General features: G+C 39.2%; 3 protein-coding genes across 3 annotated transcripts; all 3 read right to left on the minus strand.

Moving 5' to 3' along the window:
• Positions 1-688: 688 nt before the first annotated feature.
• Positions 689-3,650, minus strand: LOC133723934 (linamarin synthase 2-like). Its single transcript, XM_062150810.1, has 2 exons — positions 2,989-3,650; positions 689-1,695 (listed from the first exon to the last, which is right to left on the minus strand). The coding sequence occupies exons 1-2, from the start codon at positions 3,500-3,502 to the stop codon at positions 770-772; spliced, it is 1,440 nt and encodes a 479-aa protein (XP_062006794.1). The 5' UTR covers positions 3,503-3,650; the 3' UTR covers positions 689-769.
• Positions 3,651-12,565: 8,915 nt separating this feature from the next.
• Positions 12,566-14,938, minus strand: LOC133709207 (linamarin synthase 2-like). The gene is made up of 2 exons (XM_062135212.1): positions 14,359-14,938; positions 12,566-13,642 (listed from the first exon to the last, which is right to left on the minus strand). The coding sequence occupies exons 1-2, from the start codon at positions 14,870-14,872 to the stop codon at positions 12,714-12,716; spliced, it is 1,443 nt and encodes a 480-aa protein (XP_061991196.1). The 5' UTR covers positions 14,873-14,938; the 3' UTR covers positions 12,566-12,713.
• A 2,053-nt stretch (positions 14,939-16,991) lies between these two features.
• Positions 16,992-19,032, minus strand: LOC133724663 (uncharacterized). Its single transcript, XM_062151446.1, has 4 exons — positions 18,435-19,032; positions 18,039-18,321; positions 17,461-17,675; positions 16,992-17,281 (listed from the first exon to the last, which is right to left on the minus strand). The coding sequence occupies exons 1-4, from the start codon at positions 19,030-19,032 to the stop codon at positions 16,992-16,994; spliced, it is 1,386 nt and encodes a 461-aa protein (XP_062007430.1).

The following is a 19,032-nucleotide window of genomic DNA, read 5'->3' on the forward strand; positions in this document are numbered from 1 at the left end:
ATACATACGTGTATTATTCGGACATTTTATCAAATAGTTCGTTGAAAAGTTCGGTAAAATATTTTTAATTAATTAAATAATTAAAATTTTTAATTAAAAATATTAATTTGTATTCATTTTTGTTCAATAATATGTGTAAAATACGAAGAAAAAAGAGTTTTTGTCCATTTACCCCATTTTTAGAGATTTTTTTCCCACTTACTCGATTAAGTTTTTTTAATTCCCTCTTACCCAAAACACTCTAAGGAGGTCTTCTCTAATACCCCATTAAGATTTTTTTTTTTTTTAATACCATTTTACCATCACCTTTGTTACTTAGAGAGAGAGAGAGAGAGAGAGAGAGAGAGAGAGAGAGAGAGAGAGAGAATGGAAGAGAGAGAAACCATAGGTGACTTCGCCGGAGCCCCGTCACCGGTCACCGGAATCCGGCCAACTTTCGCCAGATTCCGGTCACCGGCCGCCGCCCACCGGACTTTTCTGAAAACCTCACCGGAAAGGTTTGTTGCCCCCAATAGACATTTATTGCCTCCCAATAGAGGGGCAATAGACCTCTATTACTCCTCAATAGACGTCTATTGCCCCAATAGTCTATTGCCCTCTAATAGACATGTATTGCCCCCAATATATGTCTATTGTCCCCCCAATAGACGTCTATCAGCCATGTATTGCCCCCCAATAGGACTTTCAGTCGCCAGAATGGAACTAACAAGGTATTTTATTCTCGTATAATACGAAAAATTACTAACTAGGTACACAAATGACTCGTTCTTTATTGAAGAGCCACTTTAATAAGTCTTTCAAAATTATTGTACGATGATCCTCCGGTGTTAGTAGCTGCTATTGCTTTCTTCTTCCATTCCTTTGCCTTTCGCCTCATCTTCATGCCTTTTTCCCCTTCCAGCATTTCCTTGACAAGCACTTCAATCTCATCGCGTTTAACATCATTGTTTACCTCCATACCAATTCCCCAATTGGTACACAGGAAACGACAATTCGTCTGTTGCTCAGCAAAGAAAGGCCAGCAAATTACAGGCACACCCGCTGATATAGTTTCAATAGTAGAATTCCAACCACAATGAGTTAAAAAAACCCCGACTGATGGATGTGCTAGCACTTGCTCCTGTGGACACCAACTTGCTATATAACCCCTATCCTTAATCTCCAGGAAAAATTCTTCGGGCAAGACAACCGAATCCCCTTTTACCACATCTGGCCTAACAATCCACAAAAAATGGTGCTTGCTATTTGCAAGCCCCCATGCAAATTCTTTCAAATGTTGGTCTGTCATCATAGTTATGCTCCCATAATTCACATATACAACCGAATCGGGTTTCTGTTTGTCAAGCCATTCAAGGCATTTTGCATCTTCTTTCCACAAGCCTGAGCTGAGGGACTTCACCAATTTGTTTTCAGGCACGTGCCTACCAAGCAAAGCAAGTGGACCTATTGTGTAAATGTTAGGAAACATGGCTGAGATTTCTTCTAACACTTCATGCTCAAATTCGTCAAACGTGTTGAGGATGATTGCAGAGGATTTCAAGCAGTTTTGTGCTTCGGATCCCAAGAAGTCGAACATTATGTCGTTGACATCAGTGACTCTGATAAAGCTAGGGATGTCCTTGAGCCTCATATTCTTCATGCCTGGGATCCAATCAATTGGCTTATCCAGTATACCATCTTGCATGAAACTTTCATCTGATCGAAATGCATACAAGGGGCAAAAATGTGAGTAGATAATGTTGATGTTTTACGGGTAATTATAATAGTAAATTTGGACAACAAATATCTAAATTCAAGACAGTTACTATTCAATTTATATTATATATCACTTTAGTTTTCAATCGTAAAACTTATATTTTATTACTTTAGAACACTCGAGTGTAAGTACATGCAAAGATGACAATATGAGACTATGAGAGGGAGAACAGCTTGCTTAATTGAAATCCAGGAGCAAAACTTAGGAGAGACAATCCTATGTACGTAGAGCCGGCCATTAAGATCTACTCATTCTACATGACAAAGAACCCCACACCCACGTCCCCTGCAATTCTGCAAATGAACCTTATTGGCCAGCCTTACATAGAGAAGCCTATCCAGTTCTGCACTAGAATACAGAGGATACGAATTATTGTAGTAATGGGGCCGATACGCTAGATGTTGAGAATGTGTATAAAATAACTCTCACATTGGAAAAATATAATTTTGCTTATGGGTTTATAAGGGTTTGAGCCACTCCATTAATTGTCAATTAGTTTTCGATGTGAACCCCAGATTACTTTATCATGGTATTAGAGCGGGTTACTCACCTGTTTAGTTTCAGCGATGGCCACACGTGTTCACCGTCACCCAATATAACTTGTCTACATGTATGACTTGAGAAATCACCACACGTGCGGGAGCGTGTTGAGAATGTGTATAGATATAACTTCCACATTAGAAAAAATATAACTTTTCTTATGAGTTTATAAGAGTTTGGGCCACTCCATCCATTACCAATTGATTTTGGATGTGAACTCCATATTACTTTATCACTAGACATGACTGTGCTTTTAATCTCGATCATTTGTCCATTTTCTACTGGTGGCCTGGTGCTTGTTTATCTCTAGCCGTTTTTCTTTTCTTTTCGTTTTCCACAAGACCACAAGGTCTGTTTTCATGTGTCTGTTGATTATTTCACAAGTGGGATGAGATATTTTGTAAGGGGTGGCTCTAGATCTGGTTCACTCAACCTTCCATGTTTGACATTGTAAGAAGTTTCAAGCAAAAAAAAAAAAATCAATGTATATGACTATTCATACCAACTATATATACACTTAGATTAAGATTAAGTAATACATACATAAATAAAACATAAACAAAACTCATTTGAAATTGTTCTTTAATTTTAGTTTAGATTGATTTTCTTTACTCGATGGTGATGTATATCTCTTTTTCATCATCCCGTGTTTCATTTTTCTCAATAATTAGGTTTCAGAAAGAATGAAGTACCTTTGAATGGAACAATGCCTCGTTTAACAAGTTCGCTGTATTGCAGGTACGCCATGAAGCCACAAGCAGAAGCAGTCCAAAGCTGCACCTCAGGAATCCCTAGTTCCTTAGCAACTTCCCTCCCAAATCCCGTGGTACCATCAGAAATTATACAAGTAATCTGTGGCACTTCAGATGAGGAATTGAGCTTAGTCACCAGCTCCTTAAAAGGGCCTAGACATGTTTTCCTGGTGGAGTCACATAAAGCCGGGACATCTTGAGTTGCATCTTTATCTGAAGGTGGCAACCCGTCCGGTATGGTCTCGAATTGGAAGTCCGGTAGTCCCTTGACAGAATCGGAACCTCTGGATCGGATTAAACGCCGGTGGTTGAACTCAGTGTTGACAAATGTTATGCGGAATCCCCTGGAGTGCAGAAGCTTGGCTAATTGCATCATGGGGTTAACATGGCCTTGTGCTGGGAAAGGGACACAGACTGCATGCAGTTCTTTGGCTCCTAACTGTGTCGAACCCATCGTAATTTATGAAATATGAAAGTAGCTTGGCAAATCTTGCTTTTATAGCAACATTTCGATTGCCAAGGAAAAAAAAACAGAAGCTTTCCGAGCTTAACTTTGGTTTCTGGTTACATTTATGATTTATGTTAATCTCCCAACTACGTACGCTACACTAAAACTGTGCACATTGCAAGATAACAAGACGACAAAAATGCAGTCCTATGTTTTGACCAACATATAATTTAGTCATCCTCAATGACTATCTGTCCAACGTACTAGCTGTCTTATGCACAATATAATTGAGGAAGAGTTTTAAACGAAAACAACTGATGATTTTTTTGGGAGACTTATTTTTTGATCACATTTCTGCATATATTTAAATAATTATATGTAGATCATTTATGAAAATTTTCAACCAACTTAAAAATCGTTAATGCATTTATAATCGTGATTAAGTTATAAACAGGAACGTTCATATTTGACAGATTTAGTTTCATTAATTTGATATAATTCGATATCTTAGTTATTAGCAATTTGGAAGAAGTGATCTACTCATCTACTCATAGATATATAAACATCTAAAGGTTGATATACTCATAGATACATAAACATCTAAATGTTGATTTACCGTAATATAATCGAAAAGTGAATCTCTCAAATCGTTGATTAGAAAGTCTTAAACTAGTCTTCATTTTAGTGACTCTCAATAGAAGTGCTCCCTATAAATTAATATATAGATATAATTCAACACAATATTCATTCACTTACAAACTAAAACATACATAATACAAATTGAATCGAGTTTATTAATTATAGACAACTAGGTAAGCAAAGTTAAAAGTTATTTTCAATAAATCAATTCAAACGTACTAGACCCGACACAAAACTATTATTGTCTGAAAATCTTGAAGAACTCAATCAACCGGATCCGGGTGGCACAGAGGAAAAGCTATGAACCATTCACATATCTATCGATGGAATTATCAATCACATGTGTACTTGACTGATTCTTAAGCATAATAGTTGATGATGTGACTCCACAAATAATTGATGAGACAAGAATGAATTGTCACATTATCTTTGCCAATCTCAGTACGTTTCTGTTAATATAGTAGTTAATACTTGCGGGTCCAAATTCAAGGGAGTTGGAACGAATTGAATCTAAAGGACCACAGTGAATAAATATGGAGTTGCTTAAATTGAATTCAAGTGTCAGCTCCTTCATCGATCACTTGGCTTTTAATTGCCTAGCTTTGCCCAGATGTACGCTCTGATGCTGAATTCAACAAGCTTTTCCTTGGTAAAATCAAAATGATAACGTACTATTGCATATAATAATCTACAACAGCTAAAGAGCATAGTCGTGAAGCTAGAGGCGGCATTCAAAAGTAGTAGCTAGCCAAAAGTGAACAGAAGTTGTACCTGGTCAACCCCTGCAGTTGGAAGGTACAAATTAAACTCTGATGGAGCTTTGGAAAACAACGGTGAAAGAAGAGGGTTGGGTGCAGTTATTCGGAATGAGTTTGGCCAATTAATGGGAGCGATTGCCCAGGTCACTTCTCTCCTTTAGTAATTGAACTTTTGGCACTGAAAGCGGGCATTTGTTTTGCTCTTGAAGTGGGTATCATTCCACTTGATATCGAAGTTGACAGTAAAGAAGTAGCTTGCCTAGTGAATTCTGTTGGTCTGAGGAGGGTACTTTGGTAAAAGACATCGAGACTCTCATGCACGCCTGCGGTACCGCCACTGTTATCGGAGTCAGAAATTTTAATTTGCTGGGGCACAAAAAAAAAAAAAAATAGTCATAGCAAAACATTAAAAAAAAACTGTATATGTAATATATACATTACAACAGTAAGTAATTTTCTTCGATGAGATTTCATTGGAGTGCAAACCACATGAAAAGTATAGAAAAGAGAGCTAGAAGAAGCCTATAGTATTGTATATTAGTATTGTATTGTATGGAGATTTATATATTGTCCCTTTTATATACCCAAAAAAAAAAAAAAGGAAAAAAAAACAAAGTAAAGTATATTGCAAGAGTCAAACCAGAGACCCGGTGTCTACAAATAAAGCTGTTGGGCCACTCTACCAAATTAACCACTGATAATCAATGTAATTTAAGTTGTATTTGTATCAATCTCAGTGAGGCACGGGACCCACTAGGCCCCTATGTGGCTCCGCCTCTGACCAATAAGGTCGTTTTTCAACCCAGAGAATGCAACATAGTAGCTCATGGTTTAGCTAAGTCAATTTTGTATGAAAATGCTAGTCTCTATTATATAGAGGAAGGGCCGAAATGGCTAATGAAGTTGATTGAATCCGACTTACTTAATTGTAACCTTTCTTCACATTAATGAATGGTTACTGATTTGATCCAAAAAAAAAAAAGTAGTAGCTAGCCTGTATGGCTGCATGTAAAGGTTCAATGGACTCTTCCTAGATTCATAAATTATAACCCTCATGCCAGCAATCTAGCCTGGTTGTCATTGCTAACTGGGTTTTAATCAATCATCATATATATGAATACGTTGTTTAGAGGTTGAAATTGGATATTTTAGGTTTTCGATGTGACGTATCCAAAGGGATGCAAGGTCACATTATACATACATCTAAAGCTGAATCACTGTTCATTAACTGTTCCTCGACCCTGTTCATTTTGAATTGGCGGTTTTGCCCTAGCGAGAAATTTTTTTGCACCTCTGCCACTGACTTGGATATGTCACGTATTCCCGTTGATTTCCTCTCTCTTCTACAGTCATGTAGTCATCTTTTTCAATTGTCAAGAACGATCGAGAGAGAGAGAGAGAGAGAGATATATATAAAGAAATCGGGTGTGTTTCTTTGCTTTGCATGAAGAGATAGAGAGGGAGAGCAGAGGCAAATCCCTAAAGCATAGAGTTGTCGCCCAGTCAATCCAATTGAATCCGATAATTTCAAGCTAGGGTTCCAAAGTTTGAACCTTTAATCCGGTAATTCTCTCACCTAATTCTCAGGTCTGATTGCATTGGGATCTGAATATTGTCTCGATTCGAGTTCTTCTGGGCTAGGTTATTTTGGGTTTTGTTTAAAGTTGTAGACTTTGGATGGAAATTGGGGGTTTCGAATTTCTAGAATATTGTCTCGATTCGATTCTTCTAGGCTCAGTTATTGAGGGTTTTGTTTAAAGTTGTGGTTTATGGATGAAAATTGGGGGTTTATGATTTCTGGGTTTTTCCATTTTTTTATTTTTTTGGTGAAATTGGGTTTTGGGTTTGGTTTGTTTGATCCTCAATTGTGGAATTTGAGAATAAAGGTTTGGTTTTTGCTTCATTGTTTATGGTTTGGGTGATAAGGATGTTTGTTTGATATGTCAACTGCTGATGTCAAATTTGTAAGGCATCAAACTATAGACTTCTTCATCTGAGTTGTTAGTTCGACATACATTAATGGGTGGTTTGGTCTATGAGATGGGTTGTTAACATTTTAGTCTTTCAGCTATGAGATGGGATGTTAACATTTTGATCTTTCTTGATATCAGAAAAGCTTTAGTTGGTATAACTTTGATATAATTTAAGCCTAGGCTATGCAGGCTATAGCATTCACCAATCCCAAGTGACTTTTATTTTAAAATTTCATTTCTATTTTAAGATTATGCACGTACACATTAAGAAAGGGGGTTCCGAAGAGAGAAAGTATTGATTACTGATATGATTGCCCTCTTATTTGTGGTTTCTACTTCAGATTGGTTTTCCTTATACTTTCAACTGAATTCATAGACCCTTTCTTGCATATTCATGATCCTCATAGCTATACTTCAAAGCTGTACGCTTAATTTTCTTTTTGTCAATTGCATCATTTATTCTTCTTTGTATGAAATCCTTATTCCTACTTTTTATTGCATTGCAGGTCTGTTAGCAAGAAGAAATAGGTGAGATTTCATCTTTGTGTGACTTAACTCCTACTCATGAAAAGAGAAAAAAATAATAATATTTAAGCGTGTTTAAGGAAAACTGAAATTGGGAGAGAATTGAGTCATGCTTTCATTGATAATAGGGGCCTCTTTATATAGAGGATTACAAGACATAGAATCAGAGTTGTACAAGGAAAGATAATCGTACAATTAATCGGATATCTATGAATATCTCCGGGAATATCTCTAATTCTAAACCCTATTACAACTAGGTCAAGTAACCTAGAGTTTGGGCCAGACACATATTCTGGATTTACTTTAACACTCCCCCTTGTGTCGCCCAAATGTGGTGCTCCTCTCGTTGCCTCATTAAAAACCTTGCCGAGTAACAAAAACCCTGTGGAACAAAAATAACTTCGGTCGAAGGGGAAAAATAGCACAACACACCCTTCACGTTTCGAGACCATTCGGGTAGACATCTCCCCCTGATGTCTGCATCTCCCCCTGATGACTACGGTCATGGGAGTTCGGATAACTTCCGCAAACGATGCTACCAACATGTTTCTCGAAAGTGGAATTTAGGCAATGACTTAGTGAGCAAGTCTGCCACACTGTCCTCATATCAAACCTAATTCACTTTGATCTTGAGGAGAGTCTGTTGTTGCTGATTATCCTTGGTGTTGTCGTTTTTGATGTAGCCTTGCTTCAATTGTTCAAAACAAGCAGCATTATCCTAAATGCTCGTTGGCTCATCTGTGGTAGACTTCAAACCACAATTGTTCGAACATGCGTAATTATGGATCCAATCCATAAACATTCATGAACTATTTCGTGAAGAGCAATAATCTCTGCATGGTTCTAAGATATAGCGACTAGGGTCTATTTCTGTAAACCTCCAAGATATCATGGTCTTTACCCATGGTGAACACTTAACCAGTTTGGGAATGACTTTTGTGTGGGTCAGAGAGATACCCAATATCAGCAAAACCTTTCAAAACACATGTCATTTGGGATGGGGATAGTGGACGCATGCCAGTGTTGGCGGCGTTTCTGGTGTGTGATGGGTCCGAATCCATCGTCTCTCTGTAGGGATAGAACAAGCCTATATCAATCGTACATCTCAAGTACCGAAAAATATCCAATGGTATCGCGTTGGCGCAAAGCTATATCTAGCTAACAAGTTCACGACAAATGAGATGTCCGGTCTTGTGCATTGAGCTAAGTACAATAATGCGCCTATTGTACTTAAGTAGGGCACTTTTTCCTCTAGCACATCGTTCGCCATCATCCTTTGGGCGAAGAAGATCCTTTTTAAGATCAAGACTACGGACGATCATGGGGGTGCTTGAAGGCTTGACCTTGTCAAAATGCCTAAGCATCTATCAACACGATACTCAAGTTCCAAACTGAGACATAGTCGTGTTCTCCCAAAATCCTTCATCTCAAAATCAGATTTAAAGTGTTCAGCGGTTTTCCTTAACTCTTTAAGGGCTTCCAATGAAGATCATGTCCAACATGAACCGCGATAGAATCCGAAACTTGTTATGGAAACGCGCGGGCATATCCCTTCCCAATCAAGTAGTCACTTTAGTGAGCATTTCAACCTTATTGCAAACGCGCTCCGAGGTCTAGAGCCACTTGACTTGGGTAAATGAAGTCCACCATGAACCTTCATGTATATTCCTTATCTAGATCCCCATAGAGATACGTGTTGACCACATTTGTAAGCTGCATGATCAGTTATTCGGAAACTACCAAACTGACAGGGTAGTGGAGTGCAATGACATCCATTATGAGAGAATATGTCTCATCGTAGTCGATTCCAGGGCGTTTTGTGAGAAGCCTTGCGCCATAAGGCGAGATTACCATATCTTTTTCTCATCACGCTTTCTAACGAAGACCCATTAGTACCTAGAACACTGTTGGCCGTTACAGCGTTAGCCAGGTGGCAAACTTTGAAGGGTATTCTCGTCTCTTCACTCAATCTCTTCTTCTTCCTCTCGCTTTCTTCGTCTTCTTCTTCCTCCCAACTCTCCTTGTTTCTCTCAATCTCTTCTTCTTCCTCAAGCTCAGATTTCCAATCCATAGGTGGCAAACTCTCATCTACAACGGGTACATAGCTGGAATATTTCCCTGCTTCTCCTTCCTAGGCGAGTACATAGCCGCTCGAATCCCGAGAGTTTTTGAATATCGAAACCCAGAATACAAGTATGGGATATTAAAAAGAAAATGGGGATCGAATAGAAGGAACATACATCATAGTCGAGCTGGTCTTCAGGCTCTTGTTATTCTCACACCGAACCCAACTGTGCTTTGGTAATCAAATGGGTCTAAATGGAAAATCTTCAGGCTCTTGTTATTCTCACACGAAACCGAACCCAACTTGGATATGAAGAAGACGTGCCAACTCCCCTCTCTCTTTCTCTCGCTTTAACCCCTAATCCTCTCTCCCTATTCCCTATTCTCCCTCCCCCCCCCCCTCTTTAGTCATCTTCACCGCCATGAGAAGAAGACGAAAATGGACGAAAATGAACCAAACCTCAGACTTTCTTCTCTGCCAATCTTCTAGAGTCCTTCTGATACATTTGTTCAACCTAGAAAAGGAAGAAAAAAAAAAACTCAGAAATGTGTTATGTGGGCAAAGCAACAAAGATCTTCATCTTTGTGGTGACAGTGCTTGTGGTTGTTGGCCTCGTCCTAGGTTCGGGATTCTCCGCCATGGCTTCCACCATCAAGCAACAAATCTGAATTCTTCACTGTAGCTCTTAACCCCAAAACAGAAAAGACCAAAATCAAATTCAGGCAACAGAGACAACCTATCCAAAATTTGAACCACAAACACAAAACCCAATTGGGAAAACTCTCAACCCAACCACAATAATCCTCTTCGGGTTCAAAATAGCAAGAAAAGTCTTCTTCTTCCTCCTCAACCCAACCACAATAATCCTCTTCGGGTTCGAAACTCCTAACCCAACCTCAAATTCGTCATATGTTTCGAGCAAAGGACTGCAAATTTCAATGGGAGAAAGATTGGGTCTTGGAGAAAGCTCGAAGAAATCAAAAGATGAAGAGAGCGTGAGGAAGAAGAAGAAATCAAAAGTTCAGATTGGAAAAGAAAGCATCGGCCTCTCTTCCGATTTCAAACCCATAATCTCCGCCCCGCCGTCGTTGCACCCTTCATCTTTCCCTTCTTCCACCTCCTCCGCCGCGTCAACCGCCTCCACCGCTTCTTCTTACTCCTCCCTCTTCCCTTCTTCTACTTCGATGTCTCTCATCCAAGTCAACAGGCAAAGAGCAAATTCTGTCGTGGACCACAGAGTGGAGGAAAAAAAAAACAAATAACATTAGAGACTCAAATTACCCATTTACCCTTTATTATATGTCACCTGGCTAACGTCGTAACGGGCAACAGTGTTCTAGGTACTAATGTTGGGTTGGGGTCCGAACTTCAGGTATGAAAGTGATATTTTTTTTTTGTCACGTACTATTTGGTCGCTTAGGTGAGTAGATATTTTTTTTGCATTATTTGAGATACTAGATATATCTCTGCGCCAACACGCCGCCACTGGAATGGCATAAAAGACATTTTTCGCTACCTTAGAGCGAGGTACGGCGGATATGGGATTATTCTATCCCTACGCATCAAGGAATGGATCAAACCCCCTTGATTCTCAGTATGATGCTCGCCTTGTTGGATATGCTGATATATATAGACTATCTATTAGACCCGCATAAGACACGTTCCCAAACTGGTTATGTCTTTACCATTGGGAATACTGCAATGCCTTGGAGGTCTACGAAATAGACACTTGTTGCTACCTCTTCGAATCATGCTGAGATACTAGCTCTTCCCGAAGCAGTATGTGAATGTACATGGCTAAGAGCCGTTACAAAGCATGTTCGAAGCACATGTGGATTGCATTCCACCATTGATGAACCAACCATTATCTATGAGGATAATGCTGCTTACATCCAGCAGATAAAGATAAGTTTCATCAAAGGAGACAACACCAAACATATTGCACTGAAGTTCTCCTTCAATCAGCAACAACAGGAGCATCAGAAGATTGGAGTTAAGCAGATTTGATCTGAAGACAATCGTGCAGACCCCTTCACGAAGTCACTACCAAAGTCTACATTCCAGAAGCATGTCCAAGGTATTGGTCTACGTAAACTATCTGAATTACCTAACATGTAATTTTCAGGGGGAGTCAAAATTAGGGGGAGTATCCTGAAGCATACCCACTTGACCATCGTGTACTCTTTTCGTCCTTCGTCCAGAGTTATTTTGTCCCACTGGGTTTTGTTACCTGACAAGGTTTTGACGAGGCACATCTTTAGCATGGTCAGCCCACTTACTGCATCCTGGAGATGCTTTGATTTGACATATATGCATTTGCTCATCTTTTCCCTTCGACCACGGGTTTCTCCCACTGGGTTTACCGGGCAAGGTTTTGGTGTAGCAGCTCTAATGCATCCCTCTCGTAGACATACTACCTACTTATGGTATTGATAAGAAGACTTCACCTATCTCTAAAGCTGTGATACTGCTACTCCACACTCAAGCGCGTTGTGCTCTTTTTCTCCTTCGACCAAGGTTGTTTTTTCCCACAGGGTTTTTGTTACTTGACAAGGTTTTTGACGAGGCAACTTAGAAGCGCATAGCAGAACCAACACTATTGACATGAAATATCCAAGGGGGAGTGTTGTAAATGATATGGTTATTCATGCAATAGGTATTGCTTGATGCATGACATTACTATTGATTGGCGATTGACATGCTTCTAATTAGCGATTGACACATTCGTAATTGTATGAGTGATTGATGTTTTACCTTTTGTACACAAGATGTAGCCCTATATAAACCACATAGTGAGATGAATAGAAGATATCTCATTCTCTGTGTCCAAACTCTCTCTCTCTCTCTCTCTCTCAAAAACTTTTCTGTTTTACAACAGTAGAGAAATTGTGGGACCCGCGGAAATGGTTCACACGGACTCCCAAAACAGTGTGAGTTGAGCATTAGCGCCCCCTCCGAAGGCAACCGAAAAACATTCCGTGCTTGCACTGTAGGTACAGCCTTTTATATACTGACATCCGTGTGAAATAGTAGTATTTCACACAGATTTAAATCTGTGTGAGTTGCTCGTTTTGCTAGTAGTGTAGTCCAAAGTAATCTTCATTTCTGCTTTGGGTTGTTATTAAATTTGCCAAAGCAATCTTGAGTTGATTACAAATACAAAGAGGAAAGAAACATTGATTTTATTCATAAGCCAGACATGACATCAAAAGATTTGCTAAACATTTACTGATCAGTTCTTAGAAATAAGGACCAAGTTATTCCTTATGAAGAATCTCAATCAATTTGTCAAAATTATTGTATGATGATCCTCCAATGTCAGTAGCTGCTATTGCTTTCTTCTTCCATTCCTTTGCCTTTTGCCTCATCTTCATGCCTTTTTCCCCTTCCAGCATTTCCTTGACAAGCACTTCAATCTCATCGCGCTTAACATCATTGTTTACTTCCATACCAATTCCCCAATTGGTACACAGGAAACGACAATTCGTCTGTTGCTCAGCAAAGAAAGGCCAGCAAATTACAGGCACACCCTCTGATATAGTTTCAATAGTAGAATTCCAACCACAATGAGTTAGAAAAACCCCGACTGATGGATGTGCTAGCACTTGCTCCTGTGGACACCAACTTGCTATGTAACCCCTATCCTTAATCTCCTCGAAAAATTCTTCAGGCAAGACAACCGAATCCCCTTTTACCACATCAGGCCTAACAATCCACAAAAAATGGTGCCTGCTATTTGCAAGCCCCCATGCAAATTCTTTCAAATGTTGGTCTGTCATCAAAGTTATGTTCCCATAATTCACATAAACAACCGAATCGGGTTTCTGTTTGTCAAGCCATTCGAGGCATTTTGCATCTTCTTTCCACAAGCCTGAGCTGAGGGACTTGACCAGTTTGTTTTCAGGCACGTGCCTACCAAGCAAAGCAAGTGGACCTATTGTGTAAATGTTGGGAAACATAGCTAAAATTTCTTCTAACACTTCATGCTCAAATTCGTCAAACGTGTTGAGGATGATTGCAGAGGATTTCAAGCAGTTTTGTGCTTCGGATCCCAAGAAGTCGAACATTATGTCTTTGACATTAGTGACTCTGATGAAGCTAGGGATGTCCTTGAGCCTCATATTTTTCATGCCTGGGATCCAATCAATTGGCTTATCGAGTGTACCATCTTGCATGAAACTTTCATCTGATCGAAATGCATAGAAGGGGCAAAAATGTGAGTAGATACGGGTGATTATAATAGTAAATTTGGACAAAAAATATCTAAATTCAAGACAGTTACTATTCAATTCATACTATCAATTTAGTTTTCAGCTGTAAAAGTTATATGTTTAAGAACACTTACAAGTACATGCAAAGATGACAATATGACAGGAAGAACAGCTTGCTTAATTGAAAGCCAAGAGTAAGGAGCAAAACTTAGGAGAGACTATTCTATGTACGTAGAGCCGGTCATTAAGATCTACTCATTCTACATGACAAATACCCAAGAACACCCCACGCACGTCACTTGCAATTCTGCAAATGAACCTTACTGCCCAGCCTTACATAGAGAAGCCTATCCAGTTCTGCACTAGAATAAAGAGGATACGAATTATTGTAGTAAGTGGGATAAGATATTTTGTAAGGGGTGGCTCTAGATCTGGTTCACTCAACCTTCCATGTATGACATTATAAGAAGAAGTTTCAAGCGAAAAAAAAAAAAAAAATCAATGCTGACTAGACACTTGGATTAAGACTAAGTAATACATAAATATATAAAACATAAACAAAACTCATTTGAAATTGTTCTTTAATTTGAGTTCAGATTGATTTTCTGTACTCGATGGTGATGTATATCTCTTTTTCATCATCCCATATTTCATTCACCTCAATAGTTAGGTTTCAGAAAGAATGAAGTACCTTTGAATGGAACAATGCCTCGTTTAACAAGTTCTTTGTATTGCAGGTACGCCATGAAGCCACAAGCAGAAGCAGTCCAAAACTGAACCTCAGGAATCCCTAGTTCCTGAGCAACTTCCCTCCCAAATCCCGTGATACCATCCGAAACTATACAAGTAATCTGTGGCACTTCAGATGAAGAATTGAGCTTAGTCACCAGCTCCTTAAAAGGGCCTAGACATGTTTTCCTGGTGGAGTCACATAAAGCTGGGACATCTTGTGTTGCATCTTTATCTGAAGGTGGCAACCCGTCCGGTATGGTCTCGAATTTGAAGTCCGATAGTCCCTTGACAGAGTCGGAACCTCTGGACCGGATTAAACGCCGGTGGTTGAACTCGGTGTTGACAAATGTTATGCGGAATCCCCTAGAGTGCAGAAGCTTGGCAAATTGCATCATGGGGTTAACATGGCCTTGTGCTGGGAAAGGGACACAGACTGCATGGAGTTCTTTGGCTCCTAACTGTGTTGAACCCATCTTAATTTATGAAATATGTTAGCAGCATGGCAAATCTTGCTTTTATAGCAACATTTATGCAGTGATACCATTTTTTTTTTTGTTGAGAATGTTGATAATTCCATATTGTCGTCGATCGATATCAACGTACAGTTCATAGGCTCATAGCCTTTGCTCCTAGGCCCAAGATAAACCCCTTCGGCGCATGTGAAATGCTCCAATTGTGCATTGCAGCACAGTGCCTGGCCAGTTTGACAGCTTCGGGGTTCGAACGGGAAGCACACTCAACTAGGTAAGAACCACTAGGCCACTTGCAGTGGTTATCGTCAACCTATCTTTGCCAAAAGCAAACCAATCTCAGTATGTTTCTGTTAATATAGTAGTTAATACTTGCGGATCCAAATTTAAGGGAGTTGGAACTAATTGAATATGAAGGACCACAGTGAATAAAAATGGAGTTGTGTCATCAGGAAAAAACAAAAAACAAAACAAAACAAAATAAAAACAAAATATGGAGTTGTTGCCTTCAACCTAAAGCGCCAAATGTACGTAGTTGCTTAAATTGAATTCAAGTGTCAGCTCCTTCATCGATCATTTGGCTCCTTGCCTCCTTTTAATTGCTTAGCTTTGCCCAGATGCAGGCTCTGAGTGCTGAATTCAAGTCCATGCCTGTTGCCTAACAGATAGAGAACAAGGGTTTCCTTGGTAAAATCAAAATGATAACATACTATTGCATAATTATATGTACAACAACTGAATCTACAACCTGTATGGCTGCATGTAAAGGTTAAATGTGCCAGCAATCTGGGTTGTAATTGCTAAATAGGTTTTAATCAATTATCATATATATATATATATATATATATATATATATATATATATATGAATACGTTGTTTAGAGGCTGAAATTGGATATTTTGGGTTTTTGATGTGATTTTTCCAAAGGGATGCAAGGTGGCCTGAAGACTACTGAGCAATATGCTGCTTGCTGCATGCGGCTTTAGGACCCCCTAGCAAGCTGGTTTTGGTACGGCGCAAATAATTCTAGAAATGGACGGACAACAAATTGCCCAATTGCTCAAAATTTACGGAGAGATGAACCCAACTGATCAGTAAAGCATGATCGACGACCCAATAATTCCAAGAAATGAAATGAAGTGACAGAAACTCTCGTGAAGTGATCCATTATTGGTTTATTTATCGATGGAACTTTTTTTTTTTTTTAATTTTTTTTTTTTTTATCAAAGAGAAATCTTATTAACTTCAAATAATGCATCAATATGGGGACAACTTGTTCTCCCACCAGAACCCCCACAGAGCTAGTAGACTACATAGCATCAATTAAATCATGGAGCCATGGAGGCCCTATATCTTTGCAAAACATAGCTTGCACTAAAAACAAAGCAGATCTTGCCAATTTGTGAGCCACCAAGTTAGAGCGTTTCTTCACATGCTTCCAAGAGACCATATCAAACTCTCTCATCATCAATCTAACTGCATCAAGCACTCCTCCAATATCACTAAGATCCTATCGATGAGACTTTGAAATATCAAGGACAAAATTGAACAATTATTCACATCACAATCAACATTATTGATTGTGTATCGATCAAAGCATCATGAGTACGTTCATCACCACCCATGGTTGCCACATGTGGTTACACAGTCAATAATTTGGTACTGCTTTCTTTTTTTTTTTCTTTTCTTTTTTTCAAGATGCAGATAACAATTTTAATTAAGTTTGTCACTCGATTGGTTCTCAAATAGGTTATAATCCTTACCAGCTTCAAAATCAAAAGCTTTCGGTTTCAAACATAGAGCTACCGATTACCAATAAAAAATGTTCAGTATTTAATCATAACTACCAAATTCGGTTCTTCAGTTTTCAATATACTAACTTTACAACAAGTAGTATATCTTTGTAATATAAATTATTTTTAAGTATTTCGGTCTTATGTACATATGACATTACGTTTTATTCATTTTCAATAAAAATAATTATTTAACTATCTTTTACCAAATTACTTAAAATTAATAGTAGTACTAGTAATAATGTTAATACTATTATGAAAATAATTATGTTTATTTATTTTATTTTTTTTGAAGCAAGGAGGTTAGCCCTTTGTTGATACCAAAGTAATTACAGAGAAGAGAAATCAGCTGCTACTGCAGCCATAAGAAAACTGGGAGTTGAAAAATAAAAAGTATCATGTACTAAATCGTTCCCATGTGCAGCTAGCAAGTGAGCTACCATATTAGCCTTCCTGCCAATGTAAACCATCCTCACATTACCTAAATCCTCCAACATGAAGCTCAAATCTTCATATAAATGACCAAGTGCAGAAGTATTGGTGATTGAAGGCGAGCTAAGTTGCCGCTGAACCTCCAAAGCATCTGTTTCCAAAATAGCCGGACTTAAGCCATGTTCAGCTGCAAATCAAATTGCATGCATGCATGCCTGCACCTCAGCATGTTCCGCTAAGAGTAATCCCCCCAATCGGCCTGCTCCTCCTCCCAACATAGCTCCATTTGAATCTCTGACCACAAAACCAAACCCCCAGTTCTAGTTCCATAGAAGAAAGAACCAACCACGTTAATTTTACACATACCTACTGGGGGAGCTGCCCATGTAGCCACCCTACCTCTGCGAGTGCTGTTATTCTGAGGCTTGGAGTTGTGAAATCGAAACTCCTCAAGTCGAGAGACCGACTTAATGATCACATCACAGGCCCTGCTAGTCTTATCCTCCCAAGCTTGAGAATTCCTCTCCCTCCAAATACTCCACAGCCAGCAAAATAATTCACCCAAGTCATTGAGGGATAGTCTGCTTGCACAATAGCTCAACCAAAATAATAGACTCAAATTGTCTGATTGTGGATGAAAACAAACCTGTTACAAAATCCCATTCTGCTGCAACATCTCCTATGTATAAGGGCAATCCCTACAGATATGCAGGGTAGATTCCTCCCCATGACCACACAACAAACAAACTTGGGAGTCCAACTCAACTCTCCTCGAAGCTAGTCGTTCTAGAGAAGGTAATATATTATGACACACCTTCCAGATGAAAATCTTGGCTGCATTAGGAATCATTACTTTCCAGAGCTTCTTCTAAAACCCACCATTCACCATCAACTCAAATGGTCTACGACATGGGGAAGTAGAGAAAGAAAATCTATAAGCAAACCTAACTGAAAACTGACCATTACGTTCTAGTTTCCAAATTAGCCTGTCAGAAACCACTCTCAAACTAAGAGGAATACGTAGGATTGCTTCTGCCTCTTCGGAAGGGAATAATCTTCTGATGAGACCCTCGTTCCAAACTCCAGTAGAGGATAAAAGTTCACCAACCATCGTAACTTCTTCCATGGCCAAGCTGTTACTAACCGGTTTCCCACCTGGCAACTCCGACACCCAAGCAGTAGACCAAATATTCACTGATGTACCACCACCTACTTGCCAATAAGAGCCTTCTGACAACAAATCCCTTGTAGAGAATATACTTCTCCAAGAGAAAAAGGGAGAAGAATGAGAAGCAGCAGTCAAAAGGATCCTTGCGGAAAGTATTTTGCCTTATACATACGAGCAATAAGTGAAGACGGGTTGTTAATCACTCTCCAAGCTTGTTTAGCTAGCATGGCCGAGTTAAAGTTCGATAAACTCCTAAAACCGAGTCCACCCTCCTCCTTTGGATTACATAATGCTTTCCATGTCTTCCAATGAATCTTCTTCTTATCAAGAGTTGAGCCCCACCAAAACCTAGCACACATTTGTTCCAAATCATCACAGAAATTCTTAGTCAATTGGAACACGCTCATTGCATAGGAAGGCAGCGCTTGAGCAACAACCCTAATAAGAATGTCTTTACCCGCCCTACTGAACATCTTTCCTTGCCAAGCCTCAAGTTTCTTGGCCAAATTATCCTTGATATACAAAAATGTAGCTGTCTTCTTTCTACCCACATAAGTGGGCAGACCAAGATATTTCTCATGTGAAGCAACCACCTCCACTCCCAACAACTCGGACACTTCATCCTTCAAAGCCTCCGAAACATTACCATTGAACACGACCGAGCTTTTATTGAAATTAACAAACTGCCCGGACGCACGTCCATAAGTCTCTATAACCTCTTGTATTTCATAGCAAGCCTCCAATGACACTTGAGCATAGCATGCTATCAT

Source organism: Rosa rugosa, chromosome 1, assembly GCF_958449725.1.
Source record: "Rosa rugosa chromosome 1, drRosRugo1.1, whole genome shotgun sequence".
In the NCBI taxonomy this organism is placed as follows: domain Eukaryota; kingdom Viridiplantae; phylum Streptophyta; class Magnoliopsida; order Rosales; family Rosaceae; genus Rosa; species Rosa rugosa.